Below are 16,520 nucleotides of genomic sequence, written 5' to 3' on the forward strand. Positions count from 1 at the left end.
CACGCACGCACGCACGCACGCACGCACGCACGCACGCACGCACGCACACACACACACGCGCGCGCGCGCGCTCACACACACACACACACATACACACACACACACACACACACACAAGCGCATACACACACTTCAAAAGGTGTCATTTATACCATTCAAAATGTACGGGGTCGATATGTGGTTAATTTTTTTCATCGTGTACACTGCAGAGTTAGCCCTGGCGATAACTTAGCTATTGTGAATCTCAATGCCATTTGGTATCTTGAATCAAACTTGAAAATAAAACTGTACTTATTAATTCAAATACTAATTAACACTTTCTAAAAATAAAGTTTGCTGTTATGTCTCTAATAATTAGGTAATGTATCTTTTACATTATTCGTTTTTTCTCATTTAATAGGCAGGTTCTTACTAATCAGTCTGCTACATTTGAAATAGCATTATTCATGTCATCAAAGATACATTGGTATGTTACCCTTAAATGGACGATTTTTGTTTCACGTTTTAAAAAAATATATTTGTGTAATAGACATGTATTACTGTCTAGGAAAAATGAGTAAAAATATCTAGACATGAATTTACTATACTTTTTTTTGCAATAATGTGAGTGTTGTTTATAAACTACATTGCGCATTCATTGAGATTTTGCAAGTATGGGTAAAATAAGAGTGGATATTGTTTTTGAAATGTATTTATTTATTCTTCATTATGATATTTATAAAAACAATTGCTTTTTTTCGTATCACATAAAGTTACACGACATTTTTGGCACATTTTGAATGTAAAGCCTGAACATTTTGGGAATTTGCACCTCTGCTGCTTATCCAGCCAAACTGCCCAATGACATGTCTGATCCAATCTGACGTCTTTCAAAGGAATTGCTTGAGCTGGTCCTCGGAACTTCTTCATTACAAGTTCTCTTTGTATTGTGCTCCCACTAGGACGACCACGTTTAGCGCCATTTGCAGGTAGACCCAATTTGCAGAGGGTTTCAGCAAGTTCTAGTCTAATTGTACCCAAATTGAGAAGTTGATCATTTCCTTTTATATTATTTACCTTCTTGAACATAACCCATGAATTTATAACTGCGAGGTCCAGGAAATGATAAAATAAGCGCATGGTCCACTTGCGGCTCTTCATTGTGATGTGATAACGACCTATAAATGAATCTAATAAGTCCACGCCTCCCATGTGGGCATTGTACTCCTTGATGACTTTGGGGCATGGAATAGCAACTCTCTCTTTCTTCGATTTATCAAAGCGTGTGACTGTGGTTGCTGGTTCTGCTCCTACGTAAGTGGAAAGAAGGTTAACGGGCTTGTTATCTTTCCACACAACAGCACTTACGTCAATATCATCCACAGTCGCCACGTTTTCCTCATAGAATCCTCTGGGTACGTTCTTTTTCATTATAGTGTTTTTTTCAGGCAATTTGCAGTTTCTCAATCGGTTTACTCTTACTGTTCCCAGTGAGCAAATTCCTTCCTTAGCTAAATAGGTGACGAGAGGCACAGAAGTATAGAAGTTATCGAAGTATATAATGTGATTCACATTGCGTGATACCATTCTAGCTAACCTGACGACTGTATTGCCAGACTCTCCCAAATCTGGCTCACCAGGTAAGATGTTATTTTTGGAGCCCCCTCCACTGTAAACCTCAAATCTATGAGCATATCCTTGTAGACTGCAGATGAGATATAATTTGAACCCCCACTTGTGGGGTTTATTGGGCATGTATTGTTTTATGTAATGGCTCATTTTGGTTGCACACATCTGCTCGTTTATGGAAAGCCTTTGGTCTAAGGGAACCTTCCCAAACTGGCAGTTGAGCGTTTCCTCAAGAGGTCTTATTTTGAATAGCCTGTCATAGTCTGGATGATCTTTGGGCAAGTATAGCGTATCGTCGGCAAAATGGAGAGTGGATCTTATTTTTTCAAATTTTTTTAACGGCATAGTATTTTTTATGTGATCATAACCAAATTTTTCACTCCAGTAAGCCCTGGTATTTGGAAATTTTATAACTGAGGTGTAAATCAGAATGCCTAGGAATTTATTTAGGATATTTTCATTTATAATTTCAGGATTGGAGATTTGTTTCTGGGCTGCGTATAAGTTACTTTGTTCTACAATTTGCTTTTTTAGATCTGATGTAAAATAAAATGAAAAAAAAATCATACGGCGTGTTACAAGACATCAATACTTCCGTTATCTGAATTTCTCCCCTAAAAATAAGGCTGTCTTCAGCAGTAACAAGATTCCGTTTTCGCCAAACCAGAGGTCGTTTAGAAATCCCTTGTTATCTACTCTGGGGTGCTGCTTCTTCGGCTTCCAAAATAGGAGGGTCTGGCATATTTTCATCGTTGTCGATTACGAGAGGAGGATCAGCATCCACTTCATCAGACTGGGCATTCTCACCTTCATCACATTTTTCAAGGTCTCGAAGAACATCTCGAGCTGTTTGATAATAGTGACCTTCATCCTCTGTTTCGGAGTCTGACCCGTCTAAGCCATCTTCTGAATCTTCAAGAGTTTCTAAATACTTTGTAATTTCGCTTTCTAGTAATCGCGGCATGCTGAAAAGCAAAATAAAAATCCTTCACCAAACATGCATTTATTTAGCAGGCAATGCGCATTGTAGTTTTCCTACAACATACCAGATTTCGCCTAATTCGACAGTAGCATCAAGTGATTTTCAATGTTTTACAACATGAACATGTAATTGAAGATATAATCAAGCAAATAAAAATATGTTATATACTTACATTATATTTTATCAAAGTCCGAACACAGCTACAAAACTTAGTTTCGCGCCACTGGAAAAGTTTTCTTCAAAGTGACATTTGACATTAACTTATTTTCAATGCATAAAAATATTGGATAGTGCCAACATTAAAAAAAGTACAAAATTCGTTCAGAAATAAGAACTAGTTGTCAAAATTAACAAAAAATTAAAAGAAGGTCAATTTTATCTGTGATGTTTAGTATGTTGTTTAAAAACAACATTGTCCATTTAAGGGTACTATAAATAATAAAGAAGAAAAATCAGCAAACAATACTATTTCATATTATATACTTTCCACGAGTTTATGTAAGTCAATGATATAAACTGAGAACAGACGTGGACCTAGAATTGAACCTTGAAGAACGCCAATGCTAATTACAGATTCCGAGGCTTCGTAAAGTTAACACTAACCCTCTGGACCCATTATTACGTAATGAAGCTTACGTGTACAGCCTTCGCTGTAGAATGTCATCACGTGTTGGGCCACCTGCGACTGACGGGTTCTCAGGACGTCACACCATGTAAATAAATAATTGACAATGTACTATATTTTTCAACTCGTAATCAATTCTCAAGAATCGTCATTTATCAAAAGTTATCAATCAGTAGCTTATTTCTTATTACTATCGACGAATTATTTGAATTTAATAAACATAGGTACTTTACAAATCAACGTGAACAGAATGGATCTAGTATAATTGGTCCATTATATTTTAGAGCCAAGCTATAATATTTTACTGCTGTTATACGGTTCGAACTGCTCCAAGCGAAACTCCAAATGGGTCTATCCGTACTATCTATTTTGATCAAGTGTATTGCTACGAACTCGTTCGAGGTCAGTTTGTTGCTATTGAATAAGCCAAGTAGGTAACTACGCCCTTGGAATTGAACCAATAAGTGCAACTTGTTGTAAGTTTTTCAAAATATTTGTATGGTTATGTTCCGATAACAACATTCAGTATCCATAAGTCAGGTTGCCTTAGGTACACAATTCTTCAATTGCAATCGACATACTTTAATAAGTAATGAATAAATCTAAATGAATATTTCTGTGGGTTTACTTTGCTTTTGTGTATATGAATTAGGTTGACGTATTTTCGTACCAAATTAATACAAGAAAGTGCCCAGTACTATTATATATGTTCCACTTTCTAATGAATAGGTACAATCAACGGAAGTACAAGTGAGCTTCGTTATACGCCTGCCAGTGAAAGGGACTACGGTGCTCTCACGTGTCGAGGATCCAATGCAGTTGGCAGCCAAGCCCAACCTTGCGTCTTTCAAATTGTTCCTGCAGGTAAGTTTAATTATTATGCCTTATTTTGGACAACTTAATTACAAAAGCTGTTTCTCCATTACTCTTTCGGGACTGGTATAGACCCTGGTTACAATAAGCTACTGCTACAATAGAATTAGAATTCATTATCAAGTTATAATATAAGGAATAAATACTATAAAAGTATACGAAAATCAGATAGCATACAAGATGTTGGTACAGTCATATACATGAGATACCAGCTGACCCCCTAACATGTCCAAACCGACCTTCTGGTTCTGACAGCCGTCTTACGTATTGAACAAAGAAATATTAAAGCAATTTCAAGTGGAGTGTTGCTTGAAGACGATCAACATATTTTTAAAACCAATACTAAATTTCGTCTTTTAACTTCCAAGTAAATCGGTCGAGTGGCTTGTTGTGTGGACTGCCAGTTACAATACCCGTGGTTCAACTCCACGTGCACTATTTCGTTTTAACTTTATGTTATAATAGCATTGTTTCACTTAATGTTAACGTTGACAAATCACAATATTTGCTCACTAGAAATTGGCTAAGGTGGGTAGATATTAGTTTACTAATTATAATTTAGAAAAATAAAATATTAAAATATGTGTTGAATTACTCAAGAAGGTAACTTTTATTTCATTCACCTAATGTTTATGGGAGGTGGTTCACTTTGAGAATCTAACATCCTTAGACATTTCTTACAACTATCCAGAGGTTAAAAACAAAAAATATACAATATTATTTAGTCATAGCTAAATAATATTTTATTTTTAATGGGACTCGAACCATGTTTAACTCAACTTGCAAAGCAATTCTTATACCGCTAGGCCACGACGGCTTTAATATAGCGGGTTGAAATTTGTATATTTGTATATTGTATACATAAAAACTTTCTTACAATGTCATTCACCAATGAGACGCCCAGCGAGTCATACCAAAATAAATTTTACTGCTCACAGTTTAAAGATTAAGTTCGCTTAACAATTTTCTCCACATTTTTGTGCTCAGAATCAAGGTCGATAAAGTCGGCTTGGGGGGCAGGTATCTTGTGTCTATGACTGTACATCCATATTGGCAGCTCGTTGAAGACAGTTTGGTGAGCGGGGTCCATACAAATATATTTCTTTTTATGTTAATGTCATTCTTAAATACAAATTTCAAAACAAAAGTTTCAAAATGATAAATTGGTTAAAAAAAGTTTTCAAAATTTTTTACCAAAAAGAGCCTAAGTATAATGGACTCATAACTCAGCTTATTTGGATGCTTATTTCGATTCTTAACGCTGATCAATAGATGGTACCAAGTAAACCCACGATGCGATTGTATTAATATCCAAAAAGGCCATGGTGGCAGCTATCACATTTTCATCAAGGTTATATAGCTCTTAGTTAGGTGTTGATTATAATATATACAATAATATTATAAAATCGTAAAAAGGCGGAGTTTGTACTTTTAATATTTTTAAGTTAAACTCAGTGCTAAAACGTAGCTCTTAGAATAAATTCAAAGAAATGCCATAAATGCAATTTATGGTAAACTAACAAATCACAAAGTACATCATTGAGATACTTTCGACTTCTTACCTTTTCATCGATAGTTTACGTCAATTTTCATAATTGTAAATGAATTTTAATTGATATTCCTAAATTGTTGTTTAAATGGTTTTGCATTTCTATGTATATATTATACTTCGTATTTCGTATGATATATCTCACATTTTCGAGATTCAAACTCCGTATTTTTTATTTTATCCAAGTGTCGCCATTTACAGTTTCCAATGCGTACTAAAGTTAATTGTAGTTGTAGTTAATATGAAGTTGATGGTAGCCATTTTTTGAGACAACCACATACATTACGTTTACATTCTTTTACAGTAACAGTGTCGGAACATTTATTTATATTTGGATGAGTCTAGCCTGTTCCCATATCATGACTATCCGTCGTGACTGTATCATGGACGACGTGTCGAATGGGAACCCACCTAAAAGTGTGCACCTCCTAAGTAGAAAAAATTGCCTGCTAACTTTCGTGACAGTCCATCGGTAGCAAATATAAAACGCAAATTAAAATAGCGCTTCTAGAGATAGGTAAAATCGTTACATTTCCATCACCGTGACTATCGTTCCAGATTCAAAAAAATCACAGTGACAAATTATCGTGATTTGACCACGCCTGTCACGTATAGTAAGTACATCACGATAAACGGTTTTGGCAAGCGGCTACTTTCTAATATTCGTGATTATTACTCACTTTGAAGTGACGTGTAATTCCAATTTCAAAAGTTGATCCGCAATATTGTACAATGAACATTGATCTAATTATTTATTGGTCCATAATTAGAATTTCAAAATAAAAGCGAACCACAATGAATAACCTAGACGCTATGCTTTGTTTGCGCATGATTTTGTTTGGAAGATACGTTATGTCGTGATGTGATTGACAGAGACGGTTAGTGGAACGGAGGTATAAACCTATGCGATTTTGGACGTAGTTCCTCCGTAAAAAGTCACGGTGATACTATTTGACGGCTGATCACTGTGATTTTTCATCATGACGTTATTTATCACCCACCTCTAGGTACTTCCTGTTAAATTCAACCACCACCATCAACCCATTATATGTTATCAAATATATGTCCCACTGCTGGGCACGAGTCTCCTTTCAGACGAGGGTTTAGGCCATAGTCCTCCACGCTGGCCCAATGCGTGTTGGGGGCTTCAATTCCGAGAAACTCAGATGTGCGACCCCGGATTGGAACTCACGACCCTCGGCTTGAGAGGCAGTAGGTCAAATCATTAGGCTACCACGGCTACAATTCAATAATTAATCAAATATATTAATAAAGTAATATTTTTTTTAAATTACAATATGTTTTGTTAACGTATGTATTTATGTATATAAAGTTTATGTAGGTTTATATATGAGTCATATTTATATTATCATCATGTTTATATTTACAAAACATTCACAAATATGCGTAATTTAGAATTTAAAGCCATAGGAAAATGCCGCCAGATATTCAAACCATCGGCCTTTGAATTGAGAAGCACTCAGTCTCCCATTAGGCTACCACCATTCTCACGAAATTTAATAAAAATATTAAATTTGTATTAAAATTAAATCATTTTAAAAGCTATTTGTCGCTATCAACTTTCTTTGGTCGTCTAAAATATATACAGAACGTAAAAGACGTCTATGGGACACGGAACGAAATACTTTTTTTGTAATGCTTTATTTTAAATTTATTATTGTAGATAGGGTATTTTGCTTCACGAATACACTATTTTACTTTTAATAGAACCGACGAAACGTGAAAAAAGTATCTATAATATAATTCCTTATAAAAGTAATAGCTGTAATGTGTATATGTTTTTTTTTTTTTTAATTTATTTATTGTATAAAGGACAAAATACACAATGTGTGTGTGTGTGTGTGATATCCAGAATGTGTAGACATTTCAATGATATCTGTTCTGATCATGATCTGTATAATGGTAGTTATAACAGTTTTAGAAGACTCCTACATTCGAATGAACCATCTTAATTTCTTTACGTAATCTTTATGTTTTTTTAATATCTTTTATTCTCTTTTTTTATTTGTTAAGCATATTTAAATAATTTCTTCTATCAAATGTCCACTGCTTATACTAGAGTGTTGTGTGTAGCGATAATTGGATTGCAGGTTTACATTCATTCATGTAGAATAGTTTTGTTAATGTATAATGTGATCTGTAATCTGTTGCTGTACCTTATCCAATAAAAAGACACCATGTTTCTAAATAGACCCTTAAAATCGGTATTATAAAAATACAAATCTTTTTTTTCACATTAATAAGATAAAGCGAGCAATTTTCAAAAGTCTTTGAATGTAGTATGTTACTTCTTAAAATAAAATTATGTTCTATTGACAATATTTTATTCTTATTTATTTTATTGAATATCATGATGTTTTTACTACCATGACATTCATTCGTTTTTGTGAAAATAGTCCACTAGTTTGATATTATTATTGATACAAAGATCAAACAACACAAGGAAAAAATTCTTCGATCTGACTGGACTTTGAAGCTACAGATCGAGTCAACAGATGTTACCACTTCCTCTATATGTTTGTTGCAGATCTTTGTATTGGGTTTAAATGGCTTTTTTACCGTCTGCGTCAACTGTGACAAATTTCTATATACATTATTTATATTCCATCTAAGATGTTTAAAGTAGGTACTTTTTCTCTGTGTACCTCAGACGTGTGACGCCCCGTATTCACATTCTGTTCTATCTTCTGGTCAAAAATATATGATAAAGAAACTTGAATGTCAAAAAGGGTTCACAAACCTACAACCTACTTGAACACAATGTAATGTCGTGTAAGCCGTGGTAGCCATTAGGATAGCACGCTACGTCGTGGCTTCGAATATCAAGAGCCCTACCTTTAAAAGCAATAGAGCTCGTTGTGAAAGATTTTGTCCTGAAGTCCTGCTAACATCTATTACTGCGTTCCGGGTTTGACGGGTCAGGGGTATTAGGGTAATCATAGGCACATGGGACTTGTCAATTCACGTCTCAGGGTGACAGACGCAGTGGCAGTGCCTCCCAGAACCTTGTAATTTAAAACTCTAAATGGCACTGCAACTGTCATGGATAGGGATATCGCTTATTCGTCCCTTTACTTAATGTCATTAATTTTTTCTATAGCTCGTCCTTCGCCACCCCGAAATTGTACAGTATTCACTAGCAACGGTTCCAACTGGACTGAAGACTCAAGCCATGAGGAAATCGGGGAATCGTTGATTGTTCGTTGTGTAACAGGCTATGACGGAGGACTACCGCAATTAGTGGTGTTGGAAGCTGTCGACACAGTCTCTAATAATGTGAGGTTCAATGTTACTGCTAATGACACTGGTGAGTTATTTAATGAATTATTTTATTCTTCTAATAATAATAAGAAATGGATATATGTGTAGAGTTTCCACACTTTGTAGATACGGTAAGATTTTTTATTTTAAAACATTTTACATACATGTTTACACATATGTGTGAAATACAATTGATGGTCTTAATCTGGAATGTAAATCTAAGACATGTACATGCAGCATTATTATGCAAAAAGGTAAACGTGTTGTCTTCGGGAATAAAAAGTGAGATAAGGACTTAAATAAATGGGAATAAAGATCAACATACGTATATACAAAATTTGACTATGCTAATGGTTTTTGTACAAAAGGGCTTAAACAAAACAAAGAACAGATTCAAAAATCTCTTCTCAATTCTGAATCGATTCCTCATTGCTGAGGATCGTCACTCCATTTCATCCTACCAATAATTTGTTAATGCAGTGCTGCCTGGTAGCTCCAGTTTTTTAGACATCTGACCTGACCATCGTCTGAGATTCCTGCCCATAGGCCGCTTTTCTTCCACTTTCCCTGTCATCATCAGACGCTACAATTGTTTATTTTTTAGCATCTCTACGTGTAACGTGACCAAAGTAGCGTATCACATGCTGCATGCAGGTTGATGGCAGACGCTGTGTCTTCTCTATATTAAGTTCCCCAAATACAGAGATTGATGCGGCGTTGTCCACGGCATTCTTAACATACGACGCCAGCACCAAGCGTCAATTCTCTGCCAGTCGATGACTTTGAGGTGGAAAAGCCAAGATTAGTTAAACCTTTTTGATTCTGTATACGATTAATAAACTTAAGAAACGATATTTTACAAATAGACTGATTTCGGTTTCGTGTTCTCAGTAATTCTGAAAATTTTCCTTATTTCGGTTATCCGCTAGTACACATATTTTTTTTGTATTGAAGGCTATACTTTCAATGTATCTATAGATGGCGTAGCGGTCTTTCTGGTCCCTGCTGGATTACTGTGGTTAAGTGGGAACAGCTTGCGATTGACTGCTCATTCCAAAAACGATAAAGGATCTTCCGAGAAGATTATGCTTTACGCTCTTGCTTACCAAGGCCCAGAGAAACGAACAGGTGAGGTAACATATTGTCGTATGTCATAAATAGTATAAAAATAAAGAGTATATATAAAAAGAAACAGGAAAAAAAGCAAGTTAACGTTTCTCTGGCATATTAATTTACATAACAGCACTTTATAATTCCAGACGCCTATTTCACTTGAAAGCATTATGTCAGAAAATATACCAGTTCAGAGAAATGAAATTACGTTCACTTATTTACATAAACAATGTGAAAATAATTGTTTTCTCCTTACATGGTCTAACAAAACTTTAAAGCCGTCTGAAACTCTCATCGTGTGGAATCACAACATTTGCAAAAGGCATTCACTGCGTTTCAAATTCGGAACTGGTTTCTGTCGTTTCCGTTTTTGGAACTAAAACTAATAAAAACTTTAGACTAAATTTTAGGTTATATAGTATCTAAGGGTCATTAAAATATATATATGTTTAGATGGGAGCAACAGCCTTATGGCGAGTGTATCAAAACCTGCTTTCTGGGCGATCATCCTGACTGTGGCCGTTTGTTCCGGAGTCGCTATTTTCACTGGATATTTTTTGCGGAGAAAAAGGTTTGTTACAGTTATGAAGTTACTAAGAAACTTAGTTGGAGTGCCTACCTTAAAGTTGGAAAAGATTGATTACTAACATTAAGGCCGCAGCTAAATCATAATTTGTAAAGTTCTTATATGTTGTAACGGGCCCTGTACTCTTGTTCTTCGTCCGACATTCGTCCGAAACAATTATTGTCAAATAAGAATACTCATTAAAAGACGCATGATGCAAATGACGCTTCATACTTCCCATGTCTTTGAATTTGGTCGAGTATTACTTATTTAACATTAGATTGTAATCTGAGTATTTAACAGTAATTATTTCGGACATATGTCGGACAGGGAAAGAGAGTATACCCCCAGAGATAGCTATTTCTGTAAGCAGTTAAGGCGAAAAGCTTTGCACGAAATTTAAACATATGTCTTTTAGAAATAAAATCTACCCTCTTACTGTAACATTAGCTCTTAGTCCCCTAACGTATTTATTACGAAACACGGGGCAGAATTTCATTCAAATGTCTGTAAAAATAATCAAATGAAACCGAGTTTTCCGTTTTCCGTATCTCCTGTTTTCATTATGAATTAAAAAACAAGTTATATCAGTATTTTTGAACGTCGAAAAACCGATTTTCTGGATGGTCAAAATACGTCTAAACTTCTATTTTGGGTTTCACTTCGCCTTTGCGACAATTCTTCATATAACCATCTTCTATTTCTTCCGAATCTTAACAGAAGGTCAGTTATTAAATCGTTCATAATATTTAGGAAAATACACTTCTTTCTTTCATAATTTTATTATGTACAATCGATGACTGAATCGATACTTAACGCCATAACTCGACCATTTGGTTCTAAGAAGATACGTGTGAAGAAAAGTGTACACACTTAACCCCGTAACCCGTGAGTCGTAAAATTCATTTCTGTATTATATCACTAGCGACAACATTTTAAGAAACTTTTTAAGCCAAATTGATCTTTAACTATTACTTCCTTAAATACAGAACACAAACTTTAGCTTGAACACAAACTGCCTCTGTGGCCGAACGGTTACCATGCAAGACTGCCACGCATAAGTAATTTATTTCTCTCGTGAGTTTGGGTGTGAGTTGTGGTTAACTATGTGTGTGTCCATGGCACTCGCCATACAGGGTCTCCCTAGAGCGAGCGGGGCTATGAGAGTAGTCGTTATTATTATTACTATTACATTACATAATTTCAACAATAACGCTGGAATTCCCTTACACTTTTCTGTTGAATGCGTAAGCAGACTCTCAGTAGGTACCAAAAGGTCGCTAGGGAGGTCAAATATGTTAGGACATCGACTGTACATAATGCACGAAACAAATAGCGTAGAAGGCATTCAGCACCAGAATACGCTGTTCTGATTAATAACACCTAATGTATTTTTTAACAGTGTCAAGCCACCAACGAAGCAACAAACCCCAGAATTGCAATTAAACGCTGGTGATGGACAATACGTGGTTGCATACACGCTAAAACCTCCCAAGCAAGCACAGCCGGATATATTAAATCCGCCTCCTGGTATGTTCTGCGTAATTTTTTTATCATACTTAACAATTAGTCTTTATTTGCATGCTTGTCCTATACGTGTTCTATTATTATTAATACAATTACGATAACACTTTTGTGAGTTCTTGTGCCGACTCTCGCAAAAGTTTTTGAATTATTAGAACCATTTTGAATCGACGTCAGAAAAACGAGGAGGTTCTCAATTCGACTGTATTTTGTTGTGTTTGGACATGTTACGCGGTTACGCCGACACTTGTGAACTGATTAAGATTTTTTTTATTGGAGAAGGGGTACCTCAGTAGTGGTCCCATTCAAATTTGAAGAAAATATTCTACGTCTAAGGGTTCTACGTTAACCGATTTCAATAAAACTTGCCAAGTAGATGTGATTCCACAAACTTTTGAGGTCGGTTTTTATAATAAAATATCTGGTGCGCCAATTGTTTCAACTAATGTGTTCACAACCAAAAAGTCTGTTCTTTTGCAAAAGCACTTAGAGCATTTGCGCACTACGTCCTATTGGTATCAGTTCTGAATTCGAGAAATGACGTTCCGAAATGTCACAGTGATCATTTTATCTCTATGTGCAAAAGCAATATCCGAAATGGGGCCGAGTTTTCTAAATTTCTACAGTCTCGGTACACGAATGCGAATCGGATGCAATGTAGAAAGGCGCTGTCATCAGCATACCAAAAGCTCAAACTAATTAAGATATAATCTCAGTACATAGTACTAAAAAACCGACCTCAAAAGTCATTTATCCCCTAGTTTGTCACCCTTAGAGGTGGAATATTTTCTTCTTTCTTTTTGTTGGAAAAAAAGAATAATCAAAATCGGTTCACAAATCCGGATTGAGAACTGAGAACTGAGAGAATTGAGAACCTCCTCCTTTTTTGAAGTCGGTTAATTAAAACACCGATTAAAATGGGTTGTAGATCCCGTTTCGCTGATCCCAAATATGTTAATAACTCAATTTAGCTAAAAATGTCGATTATGTTATTAAGATGAGGAGAGTAAAGTTCTTTAGAAAATTTACCAATCTTTAAATAGCATGAATGATTATCATAACCAATTTTGAAAGAATTCAGGTCTCGTAGTTCTATTTTGAATAACACAATGTCATAAACAAAATTTATTTTCATTCTATCTATTCAGAAAAATACCAGGGTTCCGTAGAGAGGGACTACAATCACTTTTTATTTGTTTGGGAATTTTGAACTGAATGTTTGTTGAATGAACACGGCGACCGTATAAATTGATCAAAAGGAGAGAATTGTTTAAAAGTTGATATAACTGATTTAAAATAGTTTTGTATTTTTTTTTAACGCACACACTCAATATTTTATTTATTATTAACTACTGACGTACATATAGACGAATGTATAGATGACATATGACGAATATATAGGTGAAAGATTTTAAAGAGTTGATTGTGCCTTGTCAACTCTGAGAATCCGCTGAAATTGAGGAACAAATTTTACTTTATTTTTCTGGACCATCTTGCTTACACCGGTTGCGCTCAATCGCATGGTGTAGTGCGGTGCTGACAGGTAGCTCCAGTTGATTGGAGATCTAATCCGACCACCTTTCGGGGTTCTTGCCTCTAGGTCTTTTTCCTTCCACCTTCCCTGTCACCATCAAACGTTCCAAGTTATCAGCAACTTTACGTGGCATGTGACCAAAATAGCGTATCACGCGCTACATGCAAATGCAGACGTCAATTCTCTGCCTGTTGGCGGATTTTAAAGTCCATAGAGATATGGAGAAGACAAGTATGCGAATTAGATGTATTTTAGTTCGGTTCGGTTCGGTTCGGTCGGTATTTCTCCATAACTTGCTCAGTTGACTCATTAGTGTCTTTGCCATCCCAATTCGCCTTCGTATTTCTGCTTCACAACTGCCCCCACTGGTTATCAAAGAGCCCAGGTATTGAAACTGATCCACGGTCTCGTATTCTTGCAGGAGGTTGTACGCTGAAATTCGCGAAACAATCAATTACCATGAGCTTAGTCTTAGATTTATTTACAGGCTTATACCTATATGACTTTAATTTCTATGTCACGGTGAAGAAAAACATCTCAACGCTACGTGGAAAACGTGTGGACTATAGATACACGACCCGTCCCAGTAATGGGACGTGTAACGGGTTGACGATGAATTTTTCTTGCGATTTCAGAAGGCCCTTATAGTAAAAGTTGTTCCTATTGATAGGTACAATTATCTCCCAAAAATATTGCAGACCTTTCAGGGTCGCCTTATGTAATTGAGAATCCAGAATCGAGCAAGTACGTTCCAATATTTGTCATTCCATATTTCGTCTTTCCATTCATGACATTCCACATTTCATGGGGTATATACATCATATACGTTTATATATGGTGCAATTTTAATGTATCATTGACAATTTTAGACGGGAACCCTCCAATGGCGAAGTGCGGCGTAGAGGCTGTCAAAAATGGCCCTCTTCAAGCCGACGAGTGGACGCACAGCCCCAGCGAGCGCGCTCCGTTGCATGCCAGCCATGAACAGCGCGCAGTGAGTATCTTTATCGTGTTTTTTTTTATTAAAGTGTCCATACTTCTTGTTAAGAGTTGCAGAGTACCCTTTTCTGAACAGTGCTAGAACTCGAAAGTTATGTCTCGAAAGGGCACAAAATTTTCAAAGTTTAATTCCCCGGAAAGGTATCATCATATATCATCATATCTCTATGTTTATTTTAAAATTGAATAACAAAATTGTCCACGAAATTGACGATGGAAATCGTATTCACAAGAACAATCCAAACATAAAGTTTAAATTAATAAAATAGAATGTTTGTCGTCATAAGTTTAATATTTACTAGTAATATTACGAGTGGTGATATTACTAGTAAATATTAAATGATGATGATGATGAACGACATATAAGTATACTCCATTTTATTTTATGTCATCATCTAACTTTATTTTGATCTCAACATTTTGGACTTACCAAACTTTTATATATAGAAGATGTATTTTTTGTTATGTAAACTATATAGGCTCTCATTAAGGCGACACTTTTTACCAATTTTTCAAACCCTTTCGAACAAAATGTGAAATTAAATTTCAATAGAATTTTACTGTATATAAATTTAAATGTGTTATAAGTCTAACGTATTAATAAGGCAGTGCAGGATAACAAATGTGAGCTCAGTGTCGATTCTATAAGGCTCTTTTTCCACAGTTTTCTATTAGGTTCTTTTTTTTTACATGACACGAATTTATGAATTCTCTTCTATACTGCTAAGACTTTCTTTTCAAATTAATGTTTGTTTCGCAGTTGCTATCTCCACCGCGTTCATCAAGTACTAAGCCTCCAACAACAAGTGGCAATATGACCATAAGTAGAAGAGAACACCTCATCGCAGAAGAAATCCCTGGACCAGAAAGTTGTGTATAGACATAGGCTTAAAACTTTTGTATATATTGACTGTCAAAATTGTGATAAAACTGTATATAGGAACTATGAGTAATTATTAAAGTGAATAAATAAAGTTCTGTTAAGTGCCGAGTCGTCTAATTATCTTAACTTTGTTTTGCCCTAATTCCTAAAATTTTTTTATTACCATCATGAAAGTGCTCCTTTGATGTATCAAAATAGTATTCCAAGAACAGGGTTCAAGATATACTTCAAAAAGTATAATGTGGGGACTTTACTTCGATCATCGAAGAGACTTTTTTTTATGAAATGTCAGTGCGCATTTGACTTTCTTCTCACCTGATGGAAAGTGACGATGAGGTCGACGATGGCGCATGCACACCTAAACAATGCCTATCCATCTCGCCTTGAAAAGGTCCAAGTTGTAACGTTCTGGGAACAAATCTGCAGGCAGGGAATTCCACTCTATAGCCGTTCGCCATATAAATGTGGAAGCGTAACGCTTCGTGCGAATCTTTGGAATATCCATAACATAGGGGTTCGTCGTCATAACAATGGGAAGAAAAATATCTCTCGGCAATCTTCGTGTTTCGACAGCCGTCGGATTTCTACCAGTTGCCCTTTGCACTTGGTGCAGACCGGACACACTCAATCTACTTGGAAGTATATTTATATAAATAGGCAACTAGTCTTAACTTTTGTTATATTTTGGTTAACTTGGTTGATATATTGTTGAGTGTTTTACAGCTCTGTACATATGTAAATCACAAGGAAATTAATACAATAAAGTACAAAAATCTAAATACAAATTGGACTTGGAAATTTGTATTCGGACGCATTCGGAAATTCGAAGACTACTGGGAGATATAAAAAATAGTTCTACTTTCTAATCTCATTATATTGTATTCTATCATAGCCGTGTTAATGAACTAAAAAAAAATGTAAATCAACTTTCGAATTACCAAAAACGTTTCAGCACTATAGCAGCAACAATTTTTGATAACACC

The 16,520-nt window shown here is 35.5% G+C and overlaps 1 protein-coding gene across 2 annotated transcripts in view; it reads left to right on the plus strand.

The window, feature by feature from the left end:
• LOC113226471 (neural cell adhesion molecule 1-like) overlaps window positions 1-15,634 on the plus strand; it is a 318,423-nt gene extending 302,789 nt beyond the window's left edge. For both annotated transcript variants that reach the window (XM_026459101.1, XM_026459102.1), the window contains 7 exons: window positions 3,945-4,079; window positions 8,759-8,965; window positions 9,898-10,047; window positions 10,486-10,603; window positions 12,000-12,127; window positions 14,525-14,649; window positions 15,415-15,634. In XM_026459101.1, coding sequence (XP_026314886.1) covers window positions 3,945-4,079; window positions 8,759-8,965; window positions 9,898-10,047; window positions 10,486-10,603; window positions 12,000-12,127; window positions 14,525-14,649; window positions 15,415-15,534 — 983 coding nt within the window. In that variant the 3' untranslated portion in view covers window positions 15,535-15,634. The remainder of the gene's footprint in view (window positions 1-3,944; window positions 4,080-8,758; window positions 8,966-9,897; window positions 10,048-10,485; window positions 10,604-11,999; window positions 12,128-14,524; window positions 14,650-15,414) is intronic.
• The last annotated feature ends 886 nt before the right edge of the window (window positions 15,635-16,520 follow it).

The sequence above is a fragment of the Hyposmocoma kahamanoa genome, unplaced genomic scaffold, assembly GCF_003589595.1.
Source record: "Hyposmocoma kahamanoa isolate Upper Pololo Valley unplaced genomic scaffold, ASM358959v1 192, whole genome shotgun sequence".
Taxonomy (NCBI): Eukaryota; Metazoa; Arthropoda; class Insecta; order Lepidoptera; family Cosmopterigidae; genus Hyposmocoma; species Hyposmocoma kahamanoa.